Here is a 19,710-nt window from a genome sequence, read left to right as displayed (position 1 = left end):
GCGGAGCGCGAGCAGCCGCAGCGGCCCTGGAAGCCGCAGGTGAGCGCGCGCACGCGCCGCGGCGCTAGCCTGGCTCGGGGACGCGCGTCGGCGAGCGCGCGCGGGCGCTCGGGGGAGGTGGCCGAGAGCGAGGCTGCGGCGCCGGGGCCCGCGCTCCGCCCTCTCCTCCTCCTCCTCCTCCTTCGCCGCTGTCGCCGCCGCCGCCGAGGGCCCGGAGGGAGGGAGCCGCGTCCTCGCCTGCCGCGCCACCAGTCCGACCCTCGGTCCGGCCGCGTGAGCAGCCAGGCGGGCGCAGCGCGGCCGCCCCCTCTCTGCAGGTGCCTGTGCCGGGCCGCCGGGGCCGCGGCCGCCTTCCGAACCCGCCCGCTCGCCACACACTTGCCCCCTGCGCTCCTGAGGGGCGGCCGGTGCCGAGGAGGCCGCCTCGGGGCCCGGCGCTCGACATGAACCGCAGCCACCGGCACGGCGCGGGCAGCGGCTGCCTGGGCACCATGGAGGTGAAGAGCAAGGTGCGCGGGGCCCCGGGCTGGGCGGAGCGGCGGGCTCGGGAGGCCGGGCTCTGGGGGAGGCCGCGGCCCGAGCTGCCCCGGCGTCTGGGAGGTTGGGGGTCGGAAGCCGGGGAAGGGGGGGAGCGCGCGCTTGTCGGCTCCAGGCGCGGGGGGCTGGAGTGGGCGCCGGTCGAGCGTTTGATTTCTTGTTTCCGAGGATGGGAGCTGCGAGCCAGGGTGCACCTAGGGTGGGAGCCGTTGGGTGCGCTTGGTCCGGAGCCGGGCCGGGCTGGGGTGGGGGGGCTCTCGGGAACGCCATGGTGTCTCGCCCCGTTACCTTCTTGGGGTGGGGGAACCGATCAGCGCCCCAAAGAGACTCTGCTTTCTACCGGGTTTGCTCTGCTTGCGGCGCTGGTGTGCATCTGGTCGGGGAAATTAGTGCGGTCACCTTCCGTCCAGGTAGCGCTCGGAGCCCGGTCAGGGCGTCCGCCTTGGTGCCACCTGCCCCAGTGGAAGCTGGTTCTGGACTCCCCTGCTGGGGTCTGTGGAGAGCGCCTTCCGGCTTGGGCTTGGGGCTGGAGTCCGGAGGTCTGCAGCCCCCCCAGCTCCTGAGAGCACGGGCCACAGGAGCGCGCTCCTGCCGGGATCTCGGGGAAGTGGCCTGCGGGAGCCCTGGGAAGGTGATGAGGTCCCCAAGCTGAGCTTGCTAATGACCAAAGGCTTTTTTACAGAGTTACTTTGGGGCACTATAAAATGCCAAGCAGGGCACTGGCCCAGGCCCGGGAGCGTTTCCGAGAGGACTGAAAAGCAAAGGAGAAAAGCAGATCCGCTTCTGAAAATCCTGCTCCAGCATCGATTCTGAGGGGGCTGGGGTCCGCGTGAGCGGGGCGTTCCGCACAGTGCGGCTGCGTCGGGAGCTCCCTGGAGCCCCGGGCAGGAGATGAGAGGGGCTGAAGCCTAGTAATGCGAGTTTGCATTCAGACTGTCTGCATCTTTTTTTAGCGTCATTTTAAAATAGTGATTGTGACTTCAGAACTGTCGGGATCGCTGTTAGTTTCAGAAAGGAGTCTGTTTTAGTAAGGTATAGAGATGTGACTGTGGGCAGTCCTGGGGAGCCAGTACAGCCAGTGGAAGTTGCATCAGCTAAAGGGTTAAGAGCTCCATGGAGCTTTTCCTCTGGCAACACAGTAGCGGTTGGTGTTTCTCTGCCCAGTGGTTGAACCTGCTTGTGGCATTTCTGTGAAGAATGCAGTTTGTGGGAGTTGAAGGAAACCACTTTGATACTGTGTCATGTTAAAATTCAGCTGATGGTCCACATCTTGGTGAAAGTTGGGGGGGGGGCAGGGAAAGGGGAGTCGAGCCTGAGCAGTGACGATAATCCTCTCAGTGACTTTTAGGATTGGTTGGTCTTGCATAGACCTACCCCTCAACTAGGTGATAGTGTTGAGCCGCCATACTGTGCTGTTAGTGGTAAGCCAGGTCTGAGAGGTCGGATCGCAGCATCTTGAAGCCATGCCCAAGTGCTCTGTGGGCCACTGCCAGAGCTGTTGGTGACATTGGTGACATGATAGTCAGTGTCTATCTCTTTAATGTATGTTGTTGATACACTTGTTTTTCAATGGGTTGAATAAGACGTTTGTCATCTTGACCATTTCAAGTGTTTGGAAGAGTTTTGAAGCAGTGTTTCCTTTCATGGTGCCTCAAAGCTTTCACCGGTGGGTGAGAGCTTGTGAGCAGGACCAGGCAGCATAGAGATCCACATTTTAGGACCGTTTTCTTCTGCTTGGAAATCAGGAGTGTTAACTCCAGTGGATTATCTTTGTTCACTGAAGGAAAAGGTACAGATAATAAACATAATGGATAATGCAAGCAGAGATACCGGCCACCATGTGACTTTGCTTTGGTAACTGATTCAGCTTCCTGATCGTTTCTCTGTAGTTGTGACGGGTTCCTCTGATAACCTTGGAATGGTCTAAGTCTTCGTCTCTAAAATGTCCCAACAGATACCAGGGGAAGGGAGCCCCACACGCAGCTCCCAAGGGTCCGGGCAGCTCAGAGAAATGCGGAGTGTTGGGGGTGGATAGCCATTGCTTGGGTCTTAGTTCTGTTCTGTAGTTTTTCTCTTCATGTAGTCTGAAGTTCTCTTAATCCTCTTGTTTTGCTGCAAAAAGCATAACAACCACGCTTGTTTTCCTTTTCCCTGCCAGCATTGACAGAAGGGCATATCTAGCTGTGAAGCCATACAGTTTTCTTTTACTGCTGTGCAGGCAAGCAAGAGGAAAAGAATGTTGAGTAAAGAATTTTTTATCCCAAAACTTTGGCAAAAGTAGTGAAGCCCCTGAAATGTTGGGCTGGCAGGTGCTCTTACGGCCATGAGTCAGGTGAAGGGATCAACCCTTTCTGAGTCAGACAGTGCCAGCTACGCGCTGCTGTGAGATGAGCCGAAAGAACATGCAGGAGAAACTATGACTTTTGATAACATCACGGGTACTAACTGATATGAAGGGTGTTCCCGGGGTTTTTATTTGCTTTGAAACGTGGAGGTGTGACTGAACTTTTTGAGCGCTTTGGATATGAGTCACCTTATTTTCTTGACGAATATTAGTGTTTATATTTCAGGAATGTGTTTTGCAAACTTTGATATCATTAGCAGTGAGAGGTGGCTTGGGTGATTTGTAATTTTCGTTTAAAACTGGTGAGTGGTGTGGGTTGATATTATTAGCAGTGAGAGGTGGCTTGGGTGATTTGTAATTTTCGTTTAAAACTGGTGAGTGGTGTGGGCATGAGCAAAGCTGACAGACTTTCTGATTGCAAAATCAGTGCATCCAGCTATCCTACAAGTCCTTTCTAAACTTCCCAAGCTGGTAGAGTGGGGGCTTTCTGCCTGATACGAAGACTGTGCTACCAGCACACAAGTATTTCTTGCTAATCTACTAGATGTTTCAAGGAAAAAGTGAATTCCGTGGTCAGACACCTCTGACAAATGTGTCTAAACATTTTAAAAGCCTGTGGACCCGAGCTGAGCCTTCATTGTGCTGCCTGCTCGGCAGTAGCTCCAGTGACGGGTGGTGTGGCGTCTCCCAACTGCACAAACGAAGGTTACCCTTAGATTCTCACCTTGGAGGAAGTGTCCTTCAAGTCCCACGGTCTGTTGGAAACCCAAGAACATGGCCTTTATTTTCATTTTAACATTTTTTAGAGATTTATTCATTTGAAAGAGTTACAGGGGTAGGAGCTGGAGAGGTGGTAGGTCACTGGTTCACTCCCCACATGGCTACAGCAGCCAGCACCTGGCTGAGCTGAAGCCCGAAGCCAGGAGTTTCGTCTAGACCTTCCACATGGGTGTAGGGGCCTAAACACTTGGCCATCCTACAAAGCTTTCCCAGGTGTATTTAGCAGGGCCCTGGATCAGAAGTGAAGACCATTATGCCACAATACCAGCCTCTAAAATTTTTTTTGAGATAACATTTTAAGTTTACATTATAGTCAAAGGCTTGATAGCTTTATAAATATATAATAGATTAAAAAGTTGAGACTGTAGCATAGTCCAGCAAAATGCTGTAATAGTAATTGGATGAAAAGATGTTCACTCAGCTAAATTTTTGTTTTATTTTTTTTTTTAAGTTTTTTTTTTTTTTTTTTTATTACAAAGTCAGATGTACAGAGAGGAGGAGAGACAGAAAGTAAAATCTTCCGTCCAGGGCCCGGCGGCGTGGCCTAGCGGCTAAAGTCCTCGCCTTGAACGCCCCGGGATCCCATGTGGGCGCCGGTTTTAATCCCAGCAGCTGCACTTGCCATCCAGCTCCCTGCTTGTGGCCTGGGAAAGCAGTCAAGGACGGCCCAAAGCCTTGGGACCCTGCACCCAAATGGGAGACCTGGAAGAAGTTTCTGGTTCCCGGCTTCGGATCGACGCAGCACCAGCTGTTGCGGTCGGAACCAGCTGTTATCGGACGGAAGATCTTTTTTTTTTTTTTAAAGATTTATTCATTTTATTACAAAGTCAGATATACAGAGAGGAGGCGAGACAGAGAGGAAGATCTTCCGTCCGATGATTCACTCCCCAAGTGAGCCGCAACGGGCCGATGTGCGCCGATCCGATGCCGGGAACCTGGAACCTCTTCCGGGTCTCCCATGTGGGTGCAGGGTCCCAATGCATTGGGCCGTCCTCGACTGCTTTCCCAGGCCACAAGCAGGAAGCTGGATGGGAAGTGGAGCTGCTGGGATTAGAACCGGCGCCCATATGGGATCCCGGCTCATTCAAGGCGAGGACTTTAGCTGCTAGGCCATGCCACCGGGCCCAACTCAGCTAAATTTTAAAAATCACAAAATCATTATAGTGATATATGATTGCTATCAATTTGTTTGACAAGGACTTAAAACAAAGTTTGACAAACCATTGTATTTGCATACAAACTAATACACATAGGCCTTTGTTTGTTTTTAATTCTCTTTGCGTGCTAATTAGTGAGCTTTGGAGCAGGCCTGAGCCTTCCAGTCTCCGGGGCCTACCTGTGGCCCAGCACAGTGGCGCTGCCTGGGTGGATTGGGGGCTGTGCGGACATGTACGTGGGTACTAATGAGGAAAGGTGCAGGTTAGCACTGTCTGCCATAAGCTGCCCCACTTGCTTCCTACTTCAGCCAAGGACCTCACAGCCTTGCTTAAGTGTTTGTTTGTTTGTTGTTTTTAATTTATTACTGCCACATCCCATGAAGTTATGGTTCCGTTGCTGGGATCGAGAGGCCTTATGCTGGTGGCCAAGATGAAGACTCGATTGTCCTTCCAGCAGCCCATGGGCTGGCCAAGGAGGGTCTGGACTGCATTTAGGTTTGTTTGAGTTGAGTCGTAGGTAGAGTGGTTCTGCGGAGGCCTGGTGTCTCCGGGAGGAAGCTGGCTGGCTGGAGGCAATGGGGGGCATGCCCATCCCTGTCTCAGACCTTATCTCCTGTGATGTTTCTGATCTCTTGTTAACGTCAAATGTCTTTGTGCAGGAATATACTGTGACGCTTGCTAGTTTTCCTACAGAATGCATTTTCAAGTCGTGCTGTTACTTTTACTTAAAAACCTTAATCTGTATGTTACATTTTTAGTTTGGAGCTGAATTTCGTCGTTTTTCACTGGAAAGATCAAAACCTGGAAAGTTTGAGGAGTTTTATGGATTACTGCAACATGTTCACAAGATTCCTAACGTTGATGTCTTAGTGGGCTATGCAGACATCCACGGAGACCTGCTGCCCATCAATAACGACGACAATTATCACAAGGCAGTCTCCACAGCCAACCCCCTGCTGAGGATTTTCATACAGAAAAAGGGTAAGTACATCGGGTCAGGAGTGTTAGAGATGGGAGCCGTGAGTTTTCCCTGTTGATAGGCTAGAGGAACCCTGCCACAAACAATAATGAATTGACGTTTTGTGCCGTGTTAACAAGCAAATTCAAACATTTATAGTTTTCTTGGTTTAATTAGTGTCATTGCACTTCACTGAGTGTTCTGTAGAAAATGAGTGGTTTTCATGTCAATTCCATAATGTTGCAAATTGCTGTTGATGTTATATTGGGACTCTTAATTGACTGGGATGATATTCTACCAGTTCTAACTTCAGACCAGAAATGGTCTCCCCAAGAAACTGTTCAACCCATCTGGACAATAAGTAGCTGGACTCTATGCTTGGTATACGTTTGCAAGGAAAGAATCTTGATTGAATTTGAACTGTAATACTGCATCAAGGTGGAGGAATCCACCAGGGTGGAGGGGCGTGGGGAGGGGTGGGGGATTCCCAGAGCCTATGAAACTGTCACATAATGCATAATAATTAATAAAAAAAAAAGGAAAGAAAATGAGTGGTTTTAGCTGCTGTGGTTTTGACTGCATAATATACGTGTATACAAACTAGGAATGTGTCTCATCTCTGCTTCATCAGCTGCATCATTGCCGGTTCAGAAAGGGGTGCTGATGCGTGTGGCTTTGGGGCTCTGCCGATGTTTCCCACTGTGTACACGCACTGAGTCATGGTGTCTGGAGTGAGCACGAGGCTGCTCTCACGCAGCGTCACCCCAGGCCTCAGAGCTAAAGGCAGTGCCTTGGCCTATCGTAGGCACCCAAGAATATTTTCTCCTTTCCCTCTGTTAGGGTGGTTTTTCATAGAAATACTGTCAAATGGCATGATTTGGAAGGGGTATGAACACTGATTTCAGTATGGCGAAAGAGCATTTGAAATGGCTGTGTGGCAAACGTGGGAAAAGGAAGTTTGAGGCCTGAAACTGGTTTTAGATGTGGTCGCCACCGCTGTATGTGTGTACTGCTCACCCAGACTGGCAGGGGAGATTCAGCAGGTACTTGCTATCTGTGTGAGGGTTCAGAGGCCAGCCTGTGCACCGTGACCTCCAAGAGGAGACCATTCAAGTCCTACGGTGTTTTTAAATAACCCAGGAAGTCTGAGAGAAAGGGTAGGGATGACCCTTGGAGATGAAACTTTATTTCCAATCAGTTGATAAGCCTGAGGCCACACCTGTGGCTGTGATTGTGGATCTTTGCTGAAGTCCACCACCGACACAGTAAACCTGGGAGTGACTTCTGTGTCCCCCACTTGGCCTGTTTATATAACACAGTCACTCACACAGTTAATTTTCCCAAAGCCCCCTGAGGTGGACATGACAGGTACTTAACAGGGCTGTGGTGGAACCGCAGTGTAATTTTGGAAAGGTTGATTTGTCTGTTCCAGACCAGCTGGAGTTGGCCTGAGGCTTTCAGAGCTAGGAGCAGGTGGTGGAGGGAGAGGACTGGAACAAGCTGGGAGATCCCGAGAGCTGTGCTGGGAAGGGCGGGGGCGCTGGAGTCTCACACCAGCCCCGGGGCTAGCTGCAGAAGGGGGTGTCGAGCAGAGCTCGAGGACGGCCGGGGTGCCAAGAACAGTGCGCGGGAGAGAGCTGACCTCTGGAAGGGAAGCAGCGCTTTGGTCCTGGGCAGGTAATCTTATCAGCCTGGGGGTTGAGCCTATCACACAGGAGAATGGAATTTAGGGTGGAAATGGGGAGGGTTGGGAAGCCTGTAGGAAAGTGGTGGTTTTATGTCTCATTCTGGGAGCCGACTTGAGAGCCAGCTGAGTCCAAACCAGGGCCAGTTACTGATGGAATGTCGGAGGAGGAAGGGCAGTGGTCCGCGGCAACTGGCACGTGTTGGAGTGCAGATTGTCGTTGTGAGCAGGGTAATCCACATAATTACGGTTGAAGAGTTGCCTTGTTTGTTAATGATTAGAATTTTCTGTTAAAAATTTAGCTGCTGTTTGGAATTTGTGTTCAGATGTAGGATAACTTTAAAATACACACATCGGACTAGGCTTTGTTGGATTATTCTCCTTGTTATTTTTTATAAAGCCCCCCCCTTTCTTTTTTTTTGAAAGTTTATTTCCACTTGAAAGGCAGAGTTAGAGAGAGATCTTCATCTACTGGTTCACCCCCCAAATGGCCGCAGTGGCCAGAGGTGGCTGGTCCCAAGCCAGAAGCTTCTTCCAGGTTCTCTGCTTGGGTACAGGAGTCCAAGATCTTCCGTTCACGTCCGCTGATTCACTCCCCAAGCAGCCCTGCAACGGCTGGAGCTAATCTGACCTGGGACCAGGAGCCAGGAGCTTCTTCCGGGTCCTCCACACGGGTGCAGGGTCCCAAGGCTTTGGGTCATTTTCTACTGTCTTCCCAGGCTACAAGCAGGGAGCTGGATGGAAAGTGGGGCTGCTGGGATCAAGTGTTTTGTTTTTGCTTCTGCTTCTATGACCATAGCCCCAGAAAGAGTGTGCAGTTTTTCTGACAATAAGTGACTGCAAAACATATAACTGTTCAAGATACACAAAAACACTACCTTGGAGTTCCACCTGTAACCCATTCAATCTTTTGCCTCTTACTTCAAAGAAACCGTATTCAGTAGTGTATCAGATTTGAAAAGTTTTGAAATTTTTCTTTAAAAAAAAAGTCCTTGGTGCCATATGGAGTGTAACTGTGCTCTGCTGATTTCCAGTTAGAAAACAGAAAGCGCATTGTGACAAAGTAGCAAAATCTAACTATGCTAATGCCAGGCTCCTACTAGTTTCCTGAACTGGCTGCCCACGAAGGCTACATGATGTCAGCTCTCTGCTTAAGCCTCTCTGCCGCTTTGAAAGAACTCAAGTGTCAACAGGAGCAGTCAGGGTATGCTGGCACAAACGCAGGGGACCGCCAACATGCTAACACACACTTCCACTAGGCATTCAAGGTCTCTCCATAGGCTCTTGTGGTGGGGGAGGGGAGGTTTCAACCTCATTGGGAAGAGACCCCAGCCAGGGGGAAAAAACCCAAGGCTCAGCCTTCTGAAGGAAGCAGCAGCAAGCTGACCAAGTATGCGGGAGGAAAGCCAGCAGCTGTCCCCGCTGGACAAGGGAGGGACCGAGGGAATGCGGGAAGCTAAGGCCAGGAGCCTGACCTAGAAAAGGTGCTACCCTGACTGCAATGGGAAGCCATCAGAGGGGTTGTTGCTGTTGCTTTGTTTGTTTCAAAGGCCAGGTGACATAGGGAGAGAAACCGTCTGTTCTCCATATGGGTTTTCTCCTTGGCTGCAGGAGCCCCAGTACTTGGGCCATCTTCTACTGCCTTCCCAGGCAAATCAGGGAAGCCGAGCAGCTGGGAGTTGGACCAGTGTTCCACGGGATGTTAGTGTGGCAGGAGGCAGCTTAACTAGCTGTGCTACAACAGCCAGCTGCCAGGAGAGGCTTTTGAAGTAGGAATAAGCTGGCACACTTTTTTTTTTAGTGAAGTCACATATGTAGCTATTTGGAGGACAGGCACTCACTTGCTCTTTCTGTATCTCAAAACAAAAAGGAAAATTCTTAAGGGCTACAGAAAAATCTGTTCACATATGAGCATGTTCCTAAGCAGCAAAAAACCATAAAAGGTTTTCAGTAAGTTCCTGGAAAATGCATATTACAAGAAAACTACAAATTTCAAAAAAAGTTTTACACCAAAAAATATCCTTTAATTCCATTTTTCCAAACATTGTGAAGTACCCTCATAAAAAAATCCAAGTCTCAATAAAAAGTATACCACATAATAAAGAAAAATCAACAAGAGGGAAGATAGTAACCCTTCACATTCCATGATCAGGCAAGTGTTATAATTCCAGTAATAAAATGCAACAAAAATGTGGTGTTAAAAGCCAACTAGGGCCCGGCACGGTAGTCTAGTGTAGTCTAGCGTCTACCACTTCCCATCCTGGCAGTCCCACTTCCCCTCCAGCTCCCTGCCTGTGGCCTGGGAAAGCATTCGAGGACGGCCCAAAGCCTTGGGACACTGCACCCATGTGGGAGACCCGGAAGACGCTCTGGATTGGGGCAGTTCCGGCTGTTGCGGCTACTTGGGGAGTGAATCAACAGATGGAAGATCTTCCTTTCTGTCTTTCCTCCTCTCTGTATATCTGACTTTGCTATAAAAATAAATAAATCTTTTTAAGCCAATTAAGTTTTCCCAACAGAGCCGGTATGCTTAAGCTTCTTTCTATGGTGCCAGCATCCCATGTGCGTGTAGGTTTGAGTCCTGTTTGCTCCACTTCCAATCCAGCTCCTGCTAATGGCCTGGGAAAGCAGAAGATGTCCTGTCTCTCTGTAAGTCTGACTTTCCAATAAAAATACATAAATCTTTAAAAAAGAAAAATGCCCAGATCATGCCTGTGGGTCTGGGACATGTATATTTTTTAGAAGTCTCGTAGCCAGCCACAGTCTCGGCAAAGCATTCGCACCCAAGCTTGCCCTGGGTTACTCACTGTATTGTGTATCAGACAAATATGTTTGTGTCCTGGGTTTATTCAGAGGAGTTAGTAACACCCACATGCCTTGTCTTCGAGTGGGCCTCGTGAGACTTACACACCTGTCCCTGGGCAAATCCAGCCACCTCATGGGTCTTGCTGATATACCCTGGAAATTACCTCATAGATGCATTTTGAAGCTAGTTTAGAGAACCAAGATTTCATTTTAGAGTGGTCCAAGGAATGTGCATCTTAGTTATAAGTTGTAAAGGACAGTTTAATAAAAGCTACAGCTCAGAAATTTAAACAACGAAACTAGCAGAATAAGAAGTTGGGGCTAGCATTATGTCACAGTGTTAGGTGACACTGGCACCCCCGATAGGGGTTGTGGTTCAAGTCCCAGCTGCTCTGCCTACAATCCCGCCCCCTGCAAAGGCGCCATGAAAGCAGCAGAAAGTGGCCCAATTACTTGGGTCCCTGGCCCACCCATGGGAACCCTGGGTGGAGCTCTGGCTCTGGCCAGGCCCATTCCCAATGTTGCAGCCTTTTGGAGAGAAAGCCAGCAGATGGGAGATCATTCTCTTTCTTTTCCTCTGTAGCTCTGACTTTTGACTAAATAGAATCAATCTTTATATAAAAATAAAATTATGGAGTAATAACTCGTCTTTGAAGATTATTTTAGCTGCTTGTGAAAGCTATGCTGTTGTGTCCGCATCGCCACAGCCCTGGCCCTGCTCCCTCAGGGCATCCGGTGTGTGCTCTATTCTCGCTCCTCCCTGTTCCAGGTCCCCCACACTTGTCAGGAGGCCCTGTTTGTCCAGTTCTTCCTGGCTGCCTCCCACCATGCTCCTCGTCCCTGTCCTCTTCCTTCGCACCTTCCTGCATTCTAACTAAGCTGCTTTGTGTCCCTCACCCAGCAAGCCAGCTGGGTCCCACTTGCACAGGGCCCCCACCTGGTGTCTTGGTAACAATTTGATTATCTGACATTGTTAGCTACCCTGTCAGTTATCTTTAAAGATTTAATTCTTTGAAAGGCAGAGTGGCAGAGAGAGACCTTCCGTCCACTATTACTCTCCCAGATTGCTGCTACAGGCAGGAATGGGGCGTTGGAATCCAGGAGCCAGAAATTCCATCTGTGCCTCTCACATGATGGCAGGGCCCAGGATCTTGGACCATCTTTGGTTGCCTTTCCAGTTAGAGAAGATCGGATGGGAAGTGGATTAGCTGGGATTAGAATCAACATTTGGACATGGGATGCCAGCGTGGGAAGGCCCCTGTGCCACCATGTTTTCTGCTGCCCCATCCTCCAGAGGATTCCTTCGGTGGGTGCAGGCAGTGTCCCCTGGGGTCCCTGAATCTGCAGCTCAGGGCACAGTGTGCGGCACCCAGAGCTGTTTATTCACGAGTTGGTGTGTTGCGGAGCAGAGGAGTCTGCAGAACTTGAATGTTGCTGTGAGTGGCAGCTAATCCTTTTAAAGTTGCCAGATCTGTTTCATTTAACTGTTTTGAGTTAGAACAAGGGCTGGCAGACTTGGGCCTGCTGGCTGCTTTTGTAAATGGAGGCTTCTTGGCCCATGTCCAGGCTCATTCCTTGCCATGCAGGCTGCGGTCGCTTTGCTGCCGAGTCCACAGACCCTGCAATGCCCAGGGCGTGCTGTGTGTGGCGGTGAGGCCAGGTAGCCAGCCCCTGGGCAGGGTACTTTAGACAGATTCTCCAATCTTTGGGCATGACCTTGATCTCCGTAAAAGAGGCCAAAGACTCTTACTGTCACCCTCTGGCCCAGGGAGATCCAGTGGAGTTGCTGGAGAGCTATGGGTTTTTCAGATTAGCTTTTTGTTCACCAGAAGACTTCTGTTTGTGCCTGCCGCACAATAGTTGACCTTCCTCTCCTTGCTGGGTGTGCAAGCTCGTAGCTGTCTGGGAGCTAAGGAAGGCAATAGCCAGGTTTTCCAGAATTGCTGGAAGGGCCAGGGGCTGGGGGTGGGAGAATGGGGAGGCCACAGGCCTCGCTGTGAGGTCAGCACAGGAGGGATGTGCATAGGGCTGGCGATGTGCTTCAGCAATCTAATATTCCACCTGCCTGTGCCGGCATCGCATATGGGCCAGCTGTTCCACTTCCCATCCAGCTCCCTGCTTGTGGCCTGGGAAAGCAGCAGAGGATGACCCAAAGCCTTGGGACCCTGCACCCACATGGGAGACCTGGATAAGTTCCTGGCTCCTGGCTTCGGATTGGCTCAGCTCCAGCCATTGTGGCCATTTAGGGAGTGAACCAGTGGATGAAAGATCTTTCAGTCTCTCCTGCTCTCTGTATATCTGCCTTTCCAATTAAAAAAAAAAAAAAGAAGTGAGTGCATGTGTTGGGGAGGAAGATGTCCAGAGAAGCCCACTCATTGCACCCTGCCTCTTGTGGTTAGCCGAGATTGGCAGTGCGAGAAGCCCTCAGCCAGCTAACTGCAGTGTGGGCCCAGGCTGCTGGGGAATCCATGGCCAGGTTTGTGGTTCTGCACAAGCGCACACTCCATGTCCATGCCCTGGTAGGAGGCCACTCCAGCCCTGGCCCCAGCTCCTGCAAGCACTCACCTTTACACTCTGACACCGTGCCCCTGGCCTGCTGCCAAAGCTCAGCTTTTCCCTGTGGCTGGAGACTGATTAGCTAGGTGGGAGAACAAGGTGCCTTTGTGCCAGGGCATTTTGCTTTTGAGAATTTCGCGGAGAGCATTCAAGCCGAGTCTGGATGCAATGCCAAATTATGCAGATTTGGGGTTTTTCTGGTCAGGTTTCCCATGAGTAGGTATGTAAGCAACTTGATTTTGTTCTCAGTTTGTATGGTCTGGAATTTCCCTTATAAATATTACACAGACTCATAATTGTTTTGGAATAGTAATATATGTGCTTTTTGAAAAGACACATTCTTGATTGGCTTTGGGAAAAGTGTGCCAAAAAATGGCTAACATCCCAAGATTTCTTTCCAAAGCCCACTTATAAGTCAAGTTCAGTCTCCATGTAAATCATTCACAGAGGAAGACACAAGGGCCCCCAGGCCCATACATGCAGACAGCAGGGTTGGGGGCTCTCCTGATGTGGCTTGTTGTTTGAAAGCATGTGCGCGTGGCGTCAGGAAAGAAGAGGAGGGTCTCGAGCCTGTGTATGCCACTGCCTGACGTGCCTGCCAGGAGCAGACAGGGAGCCCGTCAAAGACCGCCAGCATTGTGGTCGAAGCTGTGCATGAGGTGACAGGCGGCGGGAGCAGGCGCATGCGTGGCACTTGCTGCTGCAGCAGCAGCTTCAGATCAGCACTTTGGGGAGACTGTGTCTGCTCTTCTCAGTGTTTCTTTATCATTGGAAATTCTACGTTTTTGCTTATCATTCCAGTTATATCTGAAAATACAGTTTGAACATTCCTTCCTGCTGCGAATTTCATTTTCCTCTTTACCTCTGCCTTTTGTGCTCTGTCGAGGTACTCTACATGATTTAACAATACCTGGGCTAAGGTGTCTGGCTTCCCCAGCTTGTCATGGATTAGAAATTGGTGGATGACTCACTGCAATGGCTCAATTGTCTAATCCTCCACCTGCAAGTGCCATCATCCCATATGGCTGCTGGTTCATATCCCAGCTGCTCTACTTGCCATCCAGCTCCCCTGTTTGTGACCTGGGAAGCAGTGGAGGAGCATGCAAAGCCTTGGCCTCCTGCACCCGTATAGGAAACTCACAAGATGCTCCTGGCTTCAGATTGCTCAGCTGTAGCCACTGCAGCCATTTGAGGAGTGAACCAGTGGATGGAAGCGCTCTCTCCCTCTCTGTAAATCTGTCTTTCCAATATAAATAAATACATCTTTGGAAAGAAAGAAAGAAATCAGTGCTATGCTGTGTGGCAGCACATGCACTGACATTGGAATGATGCAGGGAAGATGAACACGGCGCCATGCAAAGATGATATGCACATTTTTGAAGCTTTCTGTATTTTTCTGTGCCATGGCATAGTAGTTACACTTCTGCCTGCTCCACTTCCAATCCAGCTCCCTGCTTATACCTAGGAAAGTAGCAAAAATGGCCCAAGGCCTTGGGCCCTGCACCCATGGGTGACCCAGAAGAAGCTCCTGGCTCCTGGCTTTAGCCTTGCCCAGTTTTGCCCTTGCAACCAACTGGGGAGTGAGCCAGTGGATGGAAGACCTGTTTCTCTCCTTCTTTCTCTGTAGATCTGTTAAGTCTTTTTTTTTTTTTTTAAGATTTATTTATTTTATTACAAAGCCAGATATACAGAGAGGAGGAGAGACAGAGGAAGATCTTCCATCTAATGATTCACTCCCCAAGTGAGCCGCAACGGGTCGATGCGCGCCGATCTGAAGCCGGGAACCAGGAACCTCTTCCGGGTCTCCCACGTGGGTGCAGTGTCCCAATGCATTGGGCCGTCCTCGACTGCTTTCCCAGGCCACAAGCAGGGAGCTGGATGGGAAGTGGAGCTGCCGGGGTTAGAACCGGCGCCCATATGGGATCCCGGGGCGTTCAAGGCGAGGACTTTAGCCACTAGGCCACGCCACCGGGCCCAAATCTGTTAAGTCTTAAGAAAAAAAAAATTGGTGGCCCTGGCATGGATTCCGGCAAGTTGGTAGTGTTGTCAGTACCAGAGAACAGGGAGATTCTTCCTGAGGCAGGACTGGCTGGCCCGCCGTCACCGCACCCCTGCTCCAGGTCACGGGTCTTCCCCCACCTGCTGGTGTCTGGGTTCCTGACCCACAGAAATAACATGGTTCTGATCTTACACCTGCGCCTCCTTGGAAAGTGGGACAGTAAAGGGTTAAGGCTGCCTTAACCCTTTAAGGGAGAGAGTGTTCATTTGCAGAAAGCAAAGCTGCCAAGTGCCCCGCACCCACCAGGTCCACTCAGCAGCCTTACCTGCCCAGCTGCCCAGCTGCTGCTGCAGACGCTTGGTTTTGGTCTGCTTGAGTTCGATTGATAGACGTGCAGCTTGGAGGTTTCCTGAACAAGAGAAAAGCTTCATTTTTTTTTTTAACATACTGATTACGCAAAACCATGTCAATTCCATAATGTTACAAATTGCTGTTGATGTTATATTGGGACTCTTAATTGACTGGGATGATATTCTACCAGCTCTAACTTTGGACCAGAAATGGTCTCCCCAAGAAGCTGTTCAACCCATCTGGACAATAAGCAGCTGGACTCTATGCTTGGTATATGTTTGCAAGGAAAGAATCTTGATTGAATTTGAACTGTAATACTACATCAAGGTGGAGGAATCCACCAGGGTGGAGGGGAGTGGGGAGGGGTGGGGGATTCCCAGAGCCTATGAAACTGTCACATAATGCATAATAATTAATAAAAAAAGAAAAAGAGAAAAGCTTCAGTTGCTGGTGTACAATGATGTCTCAATAGTTTGTTTCTCCCATTCTGTTGGTTGCTTCTTCACTTTGTTAATAATTTCCTTTGCTGTACAGAAGATTTTTAGTTTGAAGTAGTCCTCTTTATTTATTTTGACTTTGACTGCTTGTGCTTTTGATGTCTTTTCTAAGAAAATTGTTCAATTTCTTGGAGAGTATTTCCCTTTAATAGTTTGATGGTTTATGAGTGTAGATTTAGGTCCTTGAACCATTTAGAGCTGTTTTTTGTATAATGTGTTGGGTGTGGGTCTTGCTGCTTAATTCTGCAGGCTCCCATCCAGGTATCCCAACAGCATTTGTTGAATAGACCAGACTTTTTTTTTTAAGATTTATTTTTTTATTTTTATTGGAAAGTCAGATATACAGAGAGGAGGAGAGACAATGAGAAAGATCTTCCGTCTAATGATTCACTCCCCAAGCAGCCGCAACGGCTGGTGCTGCGTCGATCCGAAGCCAGGATCCAGGAACTTCTTCCAGGTCTCCCACAGGGGTGCAGAGTCCCAAGGCTTTGGGCTGTCCTCGACTGCTTTCCCAGGCCACAAGCAGGGAGCTGGATGGGAAGCGGGGCTGCCAGGATTAGAACCGGCGCCCATATGGGATCCTGGCGCATTCAAGGCAGGGACTTTAGCCGCTAGGCCGCACCGCCGGGCCCAAATAGACCAGACTTATGGGCAGACAGAGCGCCAACCAGCACTGGGCTCTGCCCACTGGCCACCTGGTGGCAATCTCTGCAGTCTTGGGGGTGTGGAATTGCTGCCTAGAGACATCCATGGATAAGGTCCCTGTGCATATAGGTGAGGAATGAATCCTGAAGGACTCCCAACAACAGGGTCACTGTATTTGCAGGTGAGCGAGAGGACTGAGACCTGATGATTTGGAGGGGAGAGACTGGAAGATCTGTATGGGTCAGACATACACCAGCCCACAGGGGAGTCCTGAGAAGAGCTTGTTATCATGGAATTGCTGACCACCACATGCCAGTCCATGCGAAACTAGGGCTGGGGGCCTGTCTAGTAGGGCTAGATTCTAGTGCCTGACTGAATGTTAGAACAGGCGACGGTCACATTAAGCTGGGCCATGACACTAACCAGCATGTGAGAACCAGGTTCGAGGGTAGATTCTGTGGGGGGATATGTGGTCCAAATCCTGTGGAAATACAAGCCCTGCTGATTAGCTCTAGGGGTTGGGAGGAAATGGGCTGAGCTAGGTGTGACCATGGAACCTGCTATCACACATGGATACAGGGACCAAGAACAGTCTGGGCAGATCCAGGCTGCAGCACCTGCGTGTGCATCCTGGAGCAGGGTGTGGGGTGGGCCAGGCCGCAACATTCATCATTTCATACAAGACCAAGATAGAGGGGCAGGCTGTGCCAGGCAAGGGCCTAACACCTGCTGGCATGCATGAGATCTGGGTGTGGGAGTGGGCCAAGTGGGGGAATGTGGGAAACTCTCCTAGTGGGTCCTAGGTCCCGTGATAATCACATGGTCCAGACCTGGTGGTCTGGAAAGCTGGGCAAGGTAGGTCCAACTGTTGGTTAATGTGTGGGTTTGTTTTGGAGGGGCGAGGACCAGGCAAGGTCCAGCAAACCTTAGCTCACTGGCAATAAAGGCATTGTCCATATTTGGATGTGCATGAGCTCTTGTCATTGAAGGTCAGCATTTGGCACTGTTATGTGCATTTGTGAGGGCCGCTTGGTGGCATTCTGTGGTACAGCAAGCGTGTTTTACTGTAGGATTGCAGCATGCCCTCAGCAGGGTATTGGGTGTAGTAGATGGGTTGATGTGCACATTCGGGTGGCCAGTGACTTTTTCAGCATTTGTATAACTGCTGTATTTCATTTTTACACAGAAGAAGCAGACTACAGTGCCTTTGGTACAGACACACTAATCAAGAAGAAGAATGTTTTAACCAACGTCTTACGTCCTGACAACCACAGAAAGAAGCCACACATAGTCATTAGCATGCCCCAAGACTTCAGACCCGTGTCCTCCATCATTGACGTGGATATCCTCCCGGAGACGCACCGGAGGGTTCGCCTGTACAAGTATGGCACAGAGAAACCGCTGGGCTTCTACATCCGGGACGGCTCCAGCGTCCGTGTGACTCCACACGGCCTGGAGAAGGTGCCGGGCATCTTCATCTCCCGACTCGTCCCAGGAGGGCTAGCCCAAAGCACAGGACTTCTAGCTGTCAACGACGAGGTTCTAGAAGTCAATGGCATAGAAGTTTCTGGAAAGAGCCTGGATCAGGTCACAGATATGATGATCGCCAACAGCCGCAATCTCATCATCACCGTGAGGCCTGTAAACCAGAGAAACAATGTGGTCAGGAACAGTCGGACTTCCGGCAGCTCTGGCCAGTCCACCGATAACAGCCTCACTGGCCACCCGCAGCCAAATGAGCCCAGCTTTGAGCCTGAGGACGAAGACAGCGACGAAGGCGACATCGTCATCGAAGATAATGGGACACCACAGCAGATTCCGAAAGCCACTCCCCATGCCACTGAGAGCCTGGAGTCTCTGGCACAGATAGAACTCAGCTTTGAGACTGGGCAGAATGGGTTTATTCCTTCTGCTGAGATGAACTTGGCCTCTGTAGCAAGCGGCACCAACACGGAAACACGCAGCACAGGTCAGAAGCTCTTGGAAGAAGATGGCACAATCATAACGTTATGACAGCGTCCTCGGTGTCAATGGAGTGGGACGCCACTGGGCGGGGGCTTGCTCCTGTGGCCAAGCACAGGCCTCCTCCCTCCGAGCCAGCGATGTGGAATAGGCATGAGGAAAGTGCTGCTGTAAGCCTGAGATGTAGCTCGACAACTGTTAGCTCGGACTTTGGATCAGAGCGGGACTGGAGTCTCAAAGGGGTCTTGGCCAGTGCGGCGAAGTGCTTTTGCTGTTTGTGTACGCACTCGGGGCTGGGCCGTCTCTGTGTTTAACCCGCTGTGCAGATCCTGCTTAGTTTCCTCTTTCACTATGTTGGTCAACTCCCAGTGTGAAGAGGTCTGACTGGCTACACTAATGACCTCAGCTGTCACATTCCCAAAACCATACATTGATTTTTCCTTCATGTTGTCCCTCTGTTGCTGAGTGTGACATTTTCTCCAATGCATTGTTTGTTTGTTTGTGTTTCTAATTTCTGAAAAGCATCAGACTAGAGGTTGTTTTTTGTGCTACCCATCTTTGAAGCCGTGTTCCTGAACTGTGAGGCTAACAGCTCTTCCGGTTGGTGTGTCCGTCCCGAGGTCTCATGTGTACAGACTATTGCATGTGGATGTGACCTCTGTTTCCGCAGCAGCGCCTTGCCGACGTCCCTGCTGTCTGTGGGTGTGTGTTGTTGTTGTCATGCATTTATACTCCTAATATATTCAAGTGGTATGAAGCATTTTAAATGAAGAAATGCACCCAGATGAAGTCATTTTTACATACCGGACAAACTTGTGCACTTTTTGTACAAAAAAAAAGTAGGATTTTGTTCACAAGGTTTCTAGGAACACTGCCTATACGTTATAAAAATTACGTAGTGCTTGCCCGTGATAGGCAGAGCTTGTGACCATTAATTTTATGAGGCTATTTATTGCTTCCCAACACATCCACTCAGAAGGAGTTCCGGGTGAGGCTTCTGCTGTCCGTCCCCGGCCTGCCTGGCACAGAGCCCGCGGGCACCGTCCCCTGCTCAGAGGCCCGTGCTCGGATGAGTGCTCCTGGCAGCTTCTGCAGGGTTATTTATTAATCGTAGGCTAACGCTAGCATGGATTCCCTTGTAAAATGGTGTGCTATGAAAACAAAGATGCAAATGACTCCGTTTTGAAGGATGTTTCCTCTGGCAAAATACATGAAGAAGTAAAATATTGGTGAGCTGCAGATCTCTGACTCGGAATACTCCATGTATTCTGTTTCTGGTACCACTACGTGTATTCTTGGTAAACCACTCACTGCACAAGGTTACGTAGCACAAAGCACCTGTTGTTGAATTCACTCAAGTCCTTCCATTTATAAACCACTGTCTTTTACAGCATTCCGGCTTTGAACATTGTGTGAGTCTCACATATTTGACTCT

The 19,710-nt window shown here is 50.1% G+C and overlaps 1 protein-coding gene and 1 non-coding gene across 2 annotated transcripts; both read left to right on the top strand.

The window, feature by feature from the left end:
• Nucleotides 1-98: 98 nt before the first annotated feature.
• Nucleotides 99-18,801, top strand: PARD6B (par-6 family cell polarity regulator beta). Its single transcript, XM_004585900.2, has 3 exons — nucleotides 99-509; nucleotides 5,577-5,799; nucleotides 17,500-18,801. The coding sequence occupies exons 1-3, from the start codon at nucleotides 444-446 to the stop codon at nucleotides 18,324-18,326; spliced, it is 1,116 nt and encodes a 371-aa protein (XP_004585957.1). The 5' UTR covers nucleotides 99-443; the 3' UTR covers nucleotides 18,327-18,801.
• On the top strand, nucleotides 14,109-14,217 carry LOC118760228 (U6 spliceosomal RNA). The gene has a single exon (XR_004996664.2). It is a non-coding gene; the product is annotated as a U6 spliceosomal RNA (small nuclear RNA).
• Nucleotides 18,802-19,710: the final 909 nt, after the last annotated feature.

The sequence above is a fragment of the Ochotona princeps genome, chromosome 22 (genome assembly GCF_030435755.1).
Source record: "Ochotona princeps isolate mOchPri1 chromosome 22, mOchPri1.hap1, whole genome shotgun sequence".
Lineage (NCBI taxonomy): Eukaryota > Metazoa > Chordata > Mammalia > Lagomorpha > Ochotonidae > Ochotona > Ochotona princeps.
Note: the sequence above shows the minus strand (reverse complement) of the source record. Positions and strands in the feature narration are given on the sequence as shown.